Genomic DNA, 14,621 nt, shown 5'->3' with positions numbered 1-14,621 from the left:
TATGATGAAACATCATTTGTATATGTGTGTGTGTGTGTGTGTGTGTGTGTGTGGCAATAACCTAAGCTGAGTTGAGTTTACATTTTCAGATTTTATTAACTGACCGTCCAAGCAAGTATATATATATTTATATATAGAATGTGAAAGCTAAAAATAGCAAATATTTACACACTCCAGGCTCTAACCTATAAATGTGTTGCCATAGAAACAATCATGTTCCACCACCCACCCGAACAGAACAATGTGTCCTATGGGGGAATGTAACACTGCTGTAATAAACACCCCAAAGACCTGCTTCAGATCCGACAGACAGACAGACAGACAGACAGACAGACAGATAGACAGACAGACAGACAGACAGACAGACAGACAGACAGATAGATAGATAGATAGATAGATAGATAGATAGATAGATAGATAGATAGATAGATAGATAGAAGTGCATAGAACAGAAGCTTTAAAACCTCATCTAATAGCCCCTATAATGACCTATCAGTTACAGGCTGTTCTTTCTTATTACACTGATTTGCAAAACTATTTTATGACAGTTATCAGTAAACTCAGTAGATACGTTTGTAAGTTAAAGCTATACTTAATCAGGGCTTTATTGGTTTGGAGTACATTCTTTACTGCTAAGCTAACATACTAAATCTTAATGCTGTGTCAGCAGTTAAATCTTCACTGTATTACTCTCTTGTTTTTTTTTGGTACAGTCAAAGTGATTCACTGTCTTTGAAGCACATGACTTGTTTTGATACATCCAAATAAGAGACACGTTTTCTGCACTGTACTGTACTATTATGTTTATCTGTTGAAAACAAGTATGCAGTGTTTGTTCCTGCTGCTGTGGTTGCATGAAATAGTTCTCTTCTTTTTTTGTATTACTTCATGTGGATAAATATAGACAGTGAGTCTAACAGCAGAGCAGTGAGGCATTTTTGTCTGTAAGATATTCAGGAATATGCATCATTTTATCTGTTATCTAAGAATAAAATATAATAAACACATCATACGCGTTTTTTTTCCAGAGTTGACATTTGATATTTATTGTATAAATGAAAATGCTTTATTTTTTTAGCATTGCACAGTTATTGACTCTGGGTGTGTCCATGGTAGAGGGGTCATTGAGGTTTAATAGTATGTCTCTTTTTCTAGCCAACCTAAAAATAAGGAAACAGAAATGAGAGAATACCCCCTTATTATGGAATCACAGATTGTCTCAAAATTAATTTAACAGAAAATGTTATAGTTTGATTTTGTCCATATATATTTATTGCTTTATTTATTCAACAGTAACCTATTGAAAAGTAGATTTAAGTGTTCTTACCTCCTGGGTTCCGCCGAAGGTAGTATTTTCTGACCTCATCATAGATAAAGATGAGGAGTGAATAAGGCATAGGGCATAACCACCACCATGGCCTAAAAGAGATGGACACTGATTATTAGAGTTGTAATGTGGATACTGTTTGAGTTTAGCTTGTTGTGACTGCACAATAAACTTAAGACATAATGCAGTAAAAATGTGTGACTACATCGCTATATTGTACAACACAACCAAAATAAAGGAAACAATCAACAGTTTCTTCTAACAATTTATTTAGAGAAAAAAACTATAATTGAAAAAAATGAACTTACTTAAGTGGATACATCCTGACAGCAACATCCATGCCTGGACAGTATGACAGAAACGCAGCCAAAGCTGTTTCCTCTATAAGGCCAAAGTTCAGGACTTTGTTTCTAAAGAAAGTTTATTGTGAGATGTAAGAAATCCCTCACAGTTGGACTTATAAAATAACAATGAAATGCTTTATTCTATTTGATAGCTTGATGTAATTTCAATGTTATACATACCTCATTCCCTGGTGTATCAGTGAGTTTGTCCTGGTTTTACAGATGATTAAGTCTGTCCATTGAACAATCACAATACTGACAAAAAAAGCAGTGTGGCATGTGTACTCTACAATCTTTCTGCGTTCATAAGTCTGGAAAACAAAACAAACAAAAAGAGACCCAAACAATTAGAGAAGTTCACCAAATAAAACCTTTCTGGTATTTAAATTTGTCTGCACTGATAAATATACATACCCACTGCTGACCATAGCTGTCCTCCAGGTCATTGTTATATGGATCATCCCAATTTACACGCAGTCCAAGCAGGAACAAGGGCAGGAATCCATTTTCAGCAAGGATTACAAAGTAAGTAAAGAATCCACCAACTGCTTGCATCATCCCTGTAATAGAAAAACAATCAAACTCAAAATTAACTTTACATTGATTCCTTCATTTTCACTAAGAGCTATATTCTGCCCAGGATTGCAATTCAGAGTCTTTCCTGGGATCACCCGGCATGAAATGGGGATGGGGTAACCCATTATATCACAGGGCCCCAAACATACACAAATTCACACTTTAAGGGCAATTTTAGGATAGCCATTTCACATAGCAACATGTAACACTCCACACAAACAGGACCCCAAAATTAAAATCAAATTAGGACCCTGGAGCTGTAAAACACGAATCAGTGCACCACTATGCCCCCCACAAACAAAATAATTGTGGTTTAAATCTTGCTATGTTAGTAAATGCATGCCATTGGTACAAATAGAGCAAGTCAAAAGAAAATATCTTAACATAATATAATTGCCAATCTTATAAGTGCATATTTCCATCATTACACAAATCTGTAAATATTAGACTATGCTTAAACTTATGAAAAATGTGATAGAAAACAGCGGTTTTACCAATTTGTCCATAAGCCATACTGATGAGCCTTTCATTAACTAGTTTGTCTGTCTTGGCATCTCTGGGCTGCCGCTTCATAATATCACTCTCAGGACCTTCATAAGCCAAAGAAATAGCTGGCACCTGTATGAAAAATATAAAGCCACATAAAGTATTTGCTTACACACACAGACTCTACTATGTGTGTTTGTGTTTGTGATTAGAGAGAAAGAAATAAAAACATTGCATTACCCATTTTTTAAACAAGTCCCTCCATGTTCACAGGCTCAACAGTAATGGAATAATCTGTTATTATCTATTATAATTATAAATATTTTGGTTACATCAACTTCAATGCAAATTTTGTAGACAATGCCTCCTGAAGTCTGGAACTCATGGACATTGCAAAATGGGCAAAATGTTCAGTTTCTGAGATTCTAAGATGATTTGTTAAGCCGTTACTGCAGCTGCAGCTTCTGAAAGAGGTAGGACATGTGTTTGCTGCTTTGTGCTATGAGGCAAGCATTTGCTTATTTAGTCAGGTTGAGGGAATGTAACAATGTGGTGGTGTGAGATCTAAGAATGTTGAAAACAAGTTGTGCAGCTGAGTTCTCTGCAGCCGAGGTCAAACGTTGCTCTGCCAGGAGTGGGTTGCTGAAGCCTGGTCCAGAAATGACTAGAGCCTGAGTTTACATCCTCAAAAGTGTTCTTGACCTGGCTAGATATTGGTATGGGATATTTCTTCAGCAAGGAAAGAATTCCACTTTAGTTGGTTTCTGGAGTCTTCCAGGCCTTTTGATGCTGGTGAGTTTGCCAGTGCACCTCACCATTCTCACTTTTTTAGAATGTACTAAATTGTTGAAATTGTTGAAAAAGTTCCTGCCATCTCCCTTTGACAGATTTGTTTTGCTATTTCAGGCCAGTGATGGGCACCTTCACTTGTAAATACACCACTTTGGATTGCATATTGATAGTTCCCAAAGTTCATGGAATAAGGAGGAAAAAGACCACCACTCAAAGCCATGAAACCACATCAGTCAATTATCCTATTACTTTTGAGCCTGAAAAATAACTGTAATTTCTTAATTATTAATATAATATTTTTGTTTAACCCCTTATATTAAAGAACCATTGCATCATTTCAGATCCAACATGGTGTTGTACAAAGACAAAATTATGAAAAGTGTATATATATATATATATATATATATATATATATATATATATATATATATATATATATATATATATATATATATATATATAAAATGTCTTTCTCACCATATCAGTTCCAAGATCAATACACAAAATAGTGACTGTGCCCAGAGCCAGAGGAATGCCAGCAATGACGAAGAAGAGGAAGGGTGACATCTCAGGGATTTTACTTGTCAACGTGTATGCAATAGATTTCTTCAAGTTGTCAAAGATCAGTCGGCCTGGAAAGTGAATTATACATCAATTAAAAAAAATTAAATGTGCAGTTGAATATGGAAATTAAATTTAAGTGCCACCATGTACCTTCTTCTACTCCCGTAACAATAGAAGCAAAGTTGTCATCCAGGAGAATCATATCAGCAGCCTGTTTGGAGACATCAGATCCAGCAATACCCATTGCTACACCAATATCAGCCTTCTTCAGAGCAGGAGAATCATTAACACCATCACCAGTCACAGCTACAATCGCACCCTTTGAAAAGTAAGAGAAAATACCTATAAAACTATGCAAGTAAACAAACATTTTATAACAGCCTATAAATTATAAAACTATAAAACTATTGCCAGAAAATGGTTTTATGGTACCTGCCGCTGAAAGCCTTCTACAATAATCAGTTTTTGCTGGGGAGATGTTCTGGCAAACACAATCTCAGTGTGGTTTTTTAAGATGTTATCCAGCTGCTCTGTGCTCATATTCTTTAGGTCTCCTCCATGGACCACACAGGCCTTTGCATCTCTGCAAAACCTTTTTGTTAATATTTCATAAAAGTGAAAAAATATGTGACAAATTTTAGCTGTCTTTACCTGGGGTCCACTTCTTCCACGGGGATGTTCAGACGAGCAGCCATGTCTTCTACAGTCTCACTGCTTTCAGAGATGATACCTACACCCCTAGCAATAGCTTTAGCAGTAATAGGATGATCACCAGTAACCATGACAACCTAAAAATACAAACATTTCATAGTTTACAATTTGCATGGTTCTGATATTTTAGACTCAGGACTCCAACATGTGACAAATCTGAAATAGAGTGAACTAAAACAGTACCTTGATTCCAGCACTCCTGCACTTAGCTACAGCATCAGGTACAGCAGCACGAGGAGGATCAATCATGGACATAAGGCCAATAAAGCACAGATTCTCAGTGGGGAAATTTATTGTCTCTGGGTCAAATGCAAAACCTTCAGGAAACTGATCATCAAGGAGTCTGTAATGGCAGAATCCTGCAAACAAAAGGTATGTATGGTCAACATAAAGAAACATGCATCTGGAATCATTGTCCAAACTACATTCACATGCTTTACCTAACACTCTTTCTCCAAGACCACCCAGTTTCAAATAGACGTTTTGGAAAGCATCCTTCATCTCAGCATCCAGTGGCTGTTCTTTTCCTTGAATCATAATGGTTGAACATCGGTCCAGGATCCTCTCAGGAGCACCCTTCATTACTAGCAGATGTTTGGTCTCTGAAGAATTTGGGTTCTTGTGGATGGATAGCTATTGTACACCAGATCAGTTATGGTTCCAGTATCTTTGAATTGTGAATATTAAAACAAATTTAGTTAAAAAAATACCTGATATTTGTTTGTGGAATTGAAGGGAATCTCAGCCACTTTTGCATAACTATCTCTCATGTCCTTTACTGAGCCACAGCAGAGTTCAATACACTTTAATAAAGCAGACTCGGATGCATCTCCAGTGGTGTCTCTCTGCAAAAAGGTGCAAGTTTTATGTGAAACGTAATATACTGTAAGCTTTACAAACACATTTCACACCTAGAAGAAGAAAAATAACTATAAAATAATATTACTGTTCATTTTGTGTGTATGTGTATAAAATAACATATATATAACCTTCACACTGTACTAAGTGATTTTTACATACCCTAAGAATAGGCACATTGGCTTGATCTGCAAGGAAGGTTGCACGGTTGCACAGGCCGGCTACCCGAGCAAGAGCAGACCAAGTCGGAGAGCTTCTGTCAAAGGAGGTTCCAGTTTGGTTCTCTGTGGTATCTGCTTCATGAATCTCGTTGTCAAACCACATATGTGCCACAGTCATGCGGTTCTGGGTAAGAGTTCCTGTCTTGTCTGAGCAGATAGTAGAGGTGGAGCCAAGGGTTTCTACTGCTTCAAGATTTTTGACCAGGCAGTTCTTCTTAGCCATACGTTTGGCAGTTAAAGTTAAACACACCTACAATAATCAGAGAAAAACTGAGAATTGTTGTCTATGCAAGAAAAAATGCAGACAGTTAATGTTATAAATGCAGGTTAATTGCTTTGTATGCATTTCATACAGGTGAAACAACATATATAATTTTCAAGAAAACACTTTAACATACCCATGATGTATTATTGTATAGCTCATTATATATCTAATCTGTAATTTAGAAATAGCCATATATCCTTTGGCCAACTATAATTTTAGAATAATTTAAAATCATCTTTTAAAATAATCATACTAAAATGTATGTTAGTTTACTGAAATCTAATTAGACAAGCATTAGAAACACCCTTAACATTAGCACATATTTAAAATAATATTACAGTAATATACTTACAGTGACAGTGGCAAGTAAACCCTCAGGCACGTTAGCAACAATGAGCCCTATGAGAAAAATGACAGCTTCCAACCAGCCATATCCAAGAATCATAGACAAGATGGAAAATGTGCCACCCAAGAAGAATGCTACACCAGTGATGATGTGGATGAAATGTTCAATCTCAATGGAGATTGGTGTCTGTCCAACTTCAAGGCTTGAAGCCAAAATAGCAATTCGACCCATAACGGTGCGATCACCAGTGTTGATCACAATGCCTGTGGCAGAGCCTGTGGAAGATTTGCATAATGCACCACACATTTAAAATATATAGACCTTATTTTTTACTAAATAAGAAAGAGTTTTATGCTTTCTTGTACCTTCAACACAGTTTGTAGAGAGAAAAGCGATATTCTTTGTTTCTAAAGGATTTTCATTAGAAAACTGAGGGGTACGGTTTTGAGGCTCAGATTCACCAGTAAGGGAGGAGTTGTCCACCTGAAAAAGTTAAACATAAACTATTAGTCAATTAAAAAATATCTTTCTTGTAGGACAATTGATGATTACTTCCTTTTTTTTACCTTGCATCCATGTGCAGAAATAATTCGGAGATCAGCAGGAATTCGATCACCACCTTTAATTTCCACAAGGTCACCAACAACCACATCCTCTGCATTAATGCTCTTCTTCTCACCGTCACGAATAACCAGAGCTTGCTGTAATACAATGTTTCCAGTTTCAATAACTTTCTTGCATGTGCAACAAAAAAATTTGCATTCATAATAAAATGCAGTTATATGTTTATATACCTGTGGAACAAGTTTCTTGAAAGATTCCATAATCTTTGAGCTCTTGGCCTCTTGATAGTAAGAGAAACATCCTGTGACCATCACCACTGCTGCAAGAACAATACCCAGGTACAGCTAAAAGAAAATATACATTCTGTTATTTATATCTTACAAATTTTACAAAAACTAAAAAGTGAGTACAGATTTTATAATTCACATAAAAATGCGCTTCTCACATTATCATTTACAGGCTCACTCTCTGTGGAAATTTGTATCGTGTAAGCCAAAAAGCAAAGAAAAGCTCCAATCCACAGAAGTGTACAGAATCCACCAAAGAGCTGTTTGCAGAACTTGACCCATTCGGGAGTTGTAGGAGGAGGGGTTAGAGCATTTGGTCCATCACGCTCAAGGATCTCCTTTGCACGGTAATTGGACAAACCCTTGATTTAGTGAAGAGAAAAGTATTCTTTTAAGTGTTAATGTAATACATGCTGTGATGCATTTATTTTACTGCTTGTGATTTCAAAATGTTAAAGTTGCTTTACTGTTCTGTGTAAAAACTATTATTATATATAATTGTACCACTCACTTGACTGAGATCAGTGCCATATTTTCGTTGAAGTTCCTCCAAGGTTAACTTATGATCATCCTGCAAGTATTAAAAACATTAGAAATGTCATTTTCAGACATGTGGCAATACTCTAGTGTGAAGAATAGTTTCACTTATGCTGGACATTACAAACATTCGTTATTTTGTAGAAATTACTCACCAGATCCACTTCTTTCTTTAGTTCTTCCAGGTCTTTTTGATCTTTCTTTCCTCCTTTCTTCTTTTTTCCCTCATTCTCCGAGGTTGAAGCCAGCCGGTACCTATCATTTCCTACCTGTGTAAATGATACAGAAATTGTTAACAGAAAAATATAATACTTTGTCAAAATAAAGTCAAAATACAATTTAAAATAAAAGCTAAATAGATCTAAAACATAGTAGAAGAACTGTACAATTACAACAATCCACTTACTCCTAACCCCATTCTTCTCCAAAAACTGTCACTATCCCCCCTTCTACTTCTTCCCTTTTTTCTTCAGAGAGACATGAGTGTCCCTGTGTCTCAAAATCAGGTATGCAAGCTTTTATACTCCAACATCTCACCTGGATAAAGAGGTGGAGTTTTTGGTAGGGTTGGAACATACAGGCAGGTCATTTGAACATCTCAATGACAACCAATCAAAGACCTTCCTAAACAAGAAGGAAGTGGGTAAGTTTTTTATGGACACATTTAAAAGTATTTTAGATACACAAGGTGCTTATACAGGTAGGTCGTAGGAAGTCCTCAATGACAATTAATTGCTACTCTTGTTATATAATAAAATAAAAAAATTATATTAAACATTTAATGAATACAAATTTGCATTAATTAAAAATAATTATTCATAATGTAATCATTAATAATCATTGAGTAAGATTTATTTATTAATATTTAATGAATGTACCAATAATGTGAAAATAATTCATATAGTCTTGACAGTTGAATAACTGAATAAATAATCACGAGTTAGTTTGTTGAGAAAGAATAAATATTTCATAATATCAGCATCAGCCTGAGGTACTATTATTATTTAGTTCATTTATCTGAACAAATTTTTAACACTCAGTTTATCTTAGTTGTCTATTTCGTAGGATGAGGTTATGTGATCTTTTGATAGAAACATGGAACTCACCTTGTGACTTAGACCATTAAGGAAGTTACAATAAAGCCTAAAACTTATGCATTATTGCAGAAGGTTTACTGTAAACTGTTCATGTCACTATAGTAAGTGCAACAGTATACAAAATGGTGTCATCTTTATATGGACCGTGTAGATTTGTGAACAGTTCAGTGTTTATGCCATGCACATTTAAAAAGTGGACGATATGTTTGTGTACAGATTTCTAAGTACTTTGGCTCTTGACATTGAGAAGCCTAAATGACCTACCTGTATGGATGAAGGTTGACCAAGATATAATTCAGGTTTCCACCTGTACTCAACTCCTCCTTCTCAGGTGAGCTGGTAAAAGTGCCAGACAAGTCACCTCAAAGTACATACAAAACTCACCATTGGTCTTGTTTGCAATCATTTCAGTGCACTCCACAGATAGTAACTGTTCTATTTCAGCAACATCGTTTGTGTTTGCTAGATTAGATAATATGTACTGACCAGAAATTATGTTAATGTGAGGTACAAACAAGAACACAATTTAATGGTTAAATATAAAACATTTAATTACTATTTACAGATACATTTAATTTAAGATTATCAGTATAATAATTTTCCTTGTGACAGAATCAAAGCTGAAATCCTTTCAGAGAATACATACAATATCACTGAGTAATTTATAACAAATTGCTTTTGGATGGATAATTGGATAACAACACATGTGGATGAGGATTTTACTATTAATAATGCCATAAATCCACCAAGCAACATTACAGTTACTGCTGCCTTATCTGCTTGTTGATGAATTTTACAAATCGACATGGAGTGAAAAGCATGTCTACTAGCCATAACTCTTCAGATCCTTTAAATAAGACTGATTTCAACTAATTAATACTAATAGAATAAATAGCAAATTGGTAAGAATGTAAAAGAACTTCTCACAGTACATTGCCAGCAAAACTGCTGTTCTGATAAATGGACACGGTCTAATTATACACATCAATATGTCTTTGGATAACATAGATAATGTTGGATAACAATTTACTGGAGAATTGAGCATCAAGTAGACATTTTTCATTACAATAGATTGTACAAATGATTTAAAATAACAAGTAAAGTCAGTAACACTTTTCCAGTTTTTGTCAGTGGTGGTGAATGGAGTTGAGTTCAGTATTCCCAGCAGGCTGGTCAAACTCTTTTTCAGGATTGCCATCCCAAGAAAGAACAAAGTCACAAATGTGTTTGCCTTTTATTTGCCTGAGGTTATTTATGTGTTTGTATGTTAGTGACAAATGTACAAACCAAAAAAGTTGTGACACAGTACAAATTGTAAAAAACAAAAAACAAGTTGATTTTAAATTTCATGGCATCAACACATCTCAAAAAAGTTAAGACAAGGCCATGTTTACCGCTCTGTGACATCCCCTCTTCTTTTTATACCAGTCTGCAAACGTCTGGGGACTGAGGAGACAAGTTGCTCAAGTTTAGGAATAGGAATGTTGTCCCATTCTTGTCTAAAACAGGCTTCTAGTTGCTCAACTGTCTCAGGTCTTTTTTGTTGCATCTTCCTCTTTATGATGCGCCAAATGTTTTCTATGGGTGAAAGATCTGAACTGCAGGATGGCCATTTCAGTACCTGGATCCTTCTTCTACACAGCCATGATGTTGTAATTGAAGCAGTATGTGGTCTGGCATTGTCATGTTGGAAAATGCAAGGTCTTCCCTGAAAGAGACGACGTCTGGATGGAAGCATATGTTGTTCTAGAACTTGGATATACCTTTCAGCATTGATGGTGCCTTTCCAGATGTGTAAGCTGCCCATGCCACACGCACTCATGCAACCCCATACCATCAGAGATGCAGGCTTCTGAACTGAGCGCTGATAACAACTTGGGTTGTCCTTATCCTCTTTAGTACGGATGACATGGCGTCCCAGTTTTCCAAAAATAACTTCAAACATTGATTCATCTGACCACAGAACAGTTTTCCACTTTGCCACAGTCTATTTTAAATAAGGCCCAAAGAAAACGCCTGCGCTTCTGGTTTAGATATGGCTTCTTTTTTGAGACCCTCATAAACAACAACAAAAAAAGTTGTACTTTCTTTTTCCTATAAGTGTACATGAAAATTCTGTAAGAAAGATTTGGCACACTAAAGTGATTAATAAAGAGGCACTTGTTTTTGTTTTGATCACAGGAGAGACACAGATCTACACAGATCTATGACAAACTATACCACCTTAATGTAACATATGAATTTATGATTAATCTTTATGATTTAAATAATGTTTTAAAATACAGTATTTGGACAGAGTAATAACAGCTATGGTTCAATGCTTTGAAAATGTAAATGTAAATGTTTAAAATAGACATAAAATTGTGTTTTAACAGCATGAGGAATAAAGTAGATTGGTAAAAAAATCCAAAGGCAAAATAATAAATATGAAGAGATTTTTACTTAATGTATGGTGTTTATCTGTAATGTTAGAGATTAATTTGTGAGAAATCCTGTGCTACTAAATGAAATATAATTATGATTATAGTTATGATAATAATGTTTGTTTGTTTCTAATCGTATTTCATTAAATAGATTTTCTACTGTGATTTTTACTTACTTATTTCCTACCAACTCATGTAGAATTTTGAATTTAATAATAAAGAAATTTGTTTAACTAAATGCTCTTCTCTTCATGGCTTGAATAATATCTTAATTATTACACTCCAACTATTCCTGGTAAACAGTAGAGTTTCTGTGAAAATCTGCTTTAAAGAAAATTAAAGTCTGTGTGTCAGCCTGTGCCAGCTTGGTGTTCAGGCATTCATTGTTTCAATACTCACTGGACAACAGACTTATAAAACGTTATTAAAAAAAAATCTTGAGTCCTGCCCAGAGGCACAGCTTTCAGTGGTAATGACTGGATTTCTTGCCAGAAAAAAGTAATTATTGGATAATGCATTCTTCTTCATTTGTCCTGAATAGATTCCTGACTTCTCCTTCATTTTGAAACCTATGTGAGCAAAAGTTATCATATGAAATATTACATTTAAAACTATTTTCCTTTAACACAATAGTAATAAAAAAAATCAGGATCATCTATCTATCGTTACGAAAGTTGATAATTATCATCAGAGCCACACCCTCAATAAAGCTTCTTTACTGCACCACCTTGTGGCCAAGTACTGCAACAACATTCATTATTTTCCTTAAATCGTTTGAAGAATTTGTGAGATCACAGTTCTTTTATCCTATAATTCCCTGGAGAACGCTAAAGTGAATGTACACTAACAAATGAAATGTATGTGAATTTCCTGTAATGCTTGTATGAGATTTTTCTGCAGTGATCAGAAAGCTGGTTTGTTCACTTACATCTGAACAAAATTACACAAATTTGTTTCTAAATTTGTGAATCATTAATGCATGTACAGAGGGTCTTCTTTCTTGCAGCAATACTGCCAGAAACCTGGTTCACATATGGACATTTATTTAATGTTCTTTAAATCTTTTGCATCAGAGGGGCTGGTGCAACTTTGGAAAGCTAACTGATTAAACCTGTTGTGATTATACCATCTCCTTGTCTCTTCTGTGACCCCCTCTTTCTGTAACACTTTTGTCAGCTCTCAAAATCTATCATGACTCTGTCCAGGCCCTTAATTTTAATAGTTTTTTACTGAAACTCCTCTTGATGTAAAACCAGTCCAAAGTGGAGGTGTCAGAAATGATAGCACTTGTATCAGACTTAAGAGCTTAAATGAACAAATGCCTGATCCTGCATCCAAAACACTAATATATCTAGATTAAATGTTATACTGTATCTTGAAAAGTGGGTAATGGGTAATGAGGTCACTTTATGGTGACCTAATCAAGGTCTTTTGTGTTTAGATACATCCTTTGTTTAACTGTGCAACGGTTTCTCAGCCACCTTCATGAAGTTCACTTGACTCTGACAATAATAATAAGCATAATAGTTTTACTACCCAATGCTCACTAGCTCCAGTTTTTAAAATGGTTGTGAAGGGCTTGAGCAGACATGGGAATTCATGGCCTATGGGCCACATCCAACACTAGCTGTCCCTGCCTGACCCATGATACAAATCAAATGTGTGTGTGTGTGTGTGTGTGTGTGTGTGTGTGTGTGTGAGAGAGAGAGAGAGAGAGAGAGAGAGAGAGAGAGAGAGAGAGAGAGAGAGACAACAGGTGTCTACAAGAAATGCTGAGTTAGTTTTTAGCCCTACAAAATGTCAGCTCATAATTAAAAAAAAGAAAAAAATGATAAAGAATTTCAAGTTTAAGGATTTTTATTTAAATAACCATTATGGGACTAAACACACAGAGAAGCACAAAAACCTGTCTGATGGAAAGCAGGCACAGGAATCTCTAGTCTGATACACTAAAGACAGAGCACTTTAAGCCAGAATCACTGCTGGATTTTTATTTCAGCAGTGAGAACATTCTTCTCATGAGAAAACATGCTTAGATTTTAGTTCTCTTTGGATCAAACAGTCCAGATACAGACCCTCTTACACTCATAATCACCTGTCTGTTGTCCTTTGCATATCCAGTATTGCAGGGACGTAGCCATCATTTCAAAAGTGGTGCGGACGAAATGTCGTGATACCTCTTTTTTTTTTTTTTTTTTTCAGTAAACCCTTGCGTAATTGACAGGTTTTATTTTTGAACATAATTTTTTTTGCTTTATATGCTTTATGATTATATGATTATAAAACAGAAAGAAAGAAAGAAAGAAAGAAAGAAAGAAAGAAAGAAAGAAAGAAAGAAAGAAAGAAAAAAATACAACAGCTTGCCACTGGGACAGTACCCTTAAAAGGACATCTTTGTACCTTATTTACCCCAAAAATGTATAGTTGTACATTAAGGTACACATTGGTACTCTAAGGTAGTAATGTGTACCTTTTTGAGTATAAAATACAAAGATGTCCTTATAATGGTGCTAAGAGTACATTGTTTACATATTTAAAATTGTATTTTGTGTATGCACAGTACATGGCACACAGTAATGGATACTTGCACATTCAAATAATACTTCATTTAGTTCTCTTCTACAGTCCATGTTTCAGGAATAAAACAAGTCATTTAAAACAAACTATTGAAAGAAAATATGTATTGAACTCAACCGACAAACATGTCAAGACCCGATATCAATTATACAATCAGATGAAATACACATTTAGTGTCACTTATTTTAAGCTTCCTGGCTGGTTTGTTTAAAAGTAGTAGCTTTTTACACAGTGTTAAAGCGAACATATATCTCAATATATAAAGCTACTTAAAACTGCCAAAGCGTAAAATTAGTGCAATAATGAAAGAGCAGCCCATAAAATAAAGATCGTTCCTATCAGCATACTGTAACATTTCCCCTGTCATCTACACTCAGTCACCGGACTACATTACCCATCATGCTTTGCACCCCGTCATCCACCATGTTTGTTTCCCGTCTTCACCTGTCTGTTCACCCGGACTCTATTTATACTCACAACTGTCTTCACTCAGTGTCCGTTATCGTCTTTACTACGTTGTATGTATGTGTGATTTACCTGCTCCTTATTATTAAAATCACATGTTTAATGTTACTATTCGTGTCCTCTTCTCTCCGTGTACATACTGTGACACACAGAGTTAAACATGCTGTAAAATCTCACTTCA

At 35.3% G+C, this 14,621-nt stretch overlaps 1 protein-coding gene across 1 annotated transcript; it reads right to left on the bottom strand.

Moving 5' to 3' along the window:
• Positions 1-1,016: 1,016 nt before the first annotated feature.
• LOC124378174 (sodium/potassium-transporting ATPase subunit alpha-1-like) lies at positions 1,017-8,420 on the bottom strand. Its single transcript, XM_046837713.1, has 22 exons — positions 8,285-8,420; positions 8,034-8,147; positions 7,853-7,912; positions 7,500-7,703; positions 7,285-7,398; positions 7,057-7,191; positions 6,856-6,973; positions 6,497-6,765; positions 5,821-6,129; positions 5,511-5,645; positions 5,241-5,433; positions 4,984-5,159; positions 4,741-4,877; positions 4,522-4,672; positions 4,240-4,408; positions 4,003-4,157; positions 2,742-2,865; positions 2,086-2,231; positions 1,852-1,982; positions 1,636-1,737; positions 1,328-1,419; positions 1,017-1,160 (listed from the first exon to the last, which is right to left on the bottom strand). Exons 1-22 carry the CDS (start codon positions 8,294-8,296, stop codon positions 1,132-1,134), a joined length of 3,075 nt encoding a protein of 1,024 aa, XP_046693669.1. The 5' UTR covers positions 8,297-8,420; the 3' UTR covers positions 1,017-1,131.
• Between the last annotated feature and the right edge of the window lie 6,201 nt (positions 8,421-14,621).

The sequence above is a fragment of the Silurus meridionalis genome, chromosome 24, assembly GCF_014805685.1.
Source record: "Silurus meridionalis isolate SWU-2019-XX chromosome 24, ASM1480568v1, whole genome shotgun sequence".
Lineage (NCBI taxonomy): Eukaryota > Metazoa > Chordata > Actinopteri > Siluriformes > Siluridae > Silurus > Silurus meridionalis.
Note: the sequence above shows the minus strand (reverse complement) of the source record. Positions and strands in the feature narration are given on the sequence as shown.

Excerpts from the sequence above, each read along its gene's own strand:
- LOC124378174 (XM_046837713.1), bottom strand. Across the intron at positions 4,409-4,521 it reads TAGAAGGCTTTCAGCGGCAG|GGTGCGATTGTAGCTGTGAC; the intron begins GTACCATAAAAC and ends TACTTTTCAAAG. Across the intron at positions 1,983-2,085 it reads ACAGCTATGGTCAGCAGTGG|ACTTATGAACGCAGAAAGAT; the intron begins GTATGTATATTT and ends TTTGTTTTCCAG.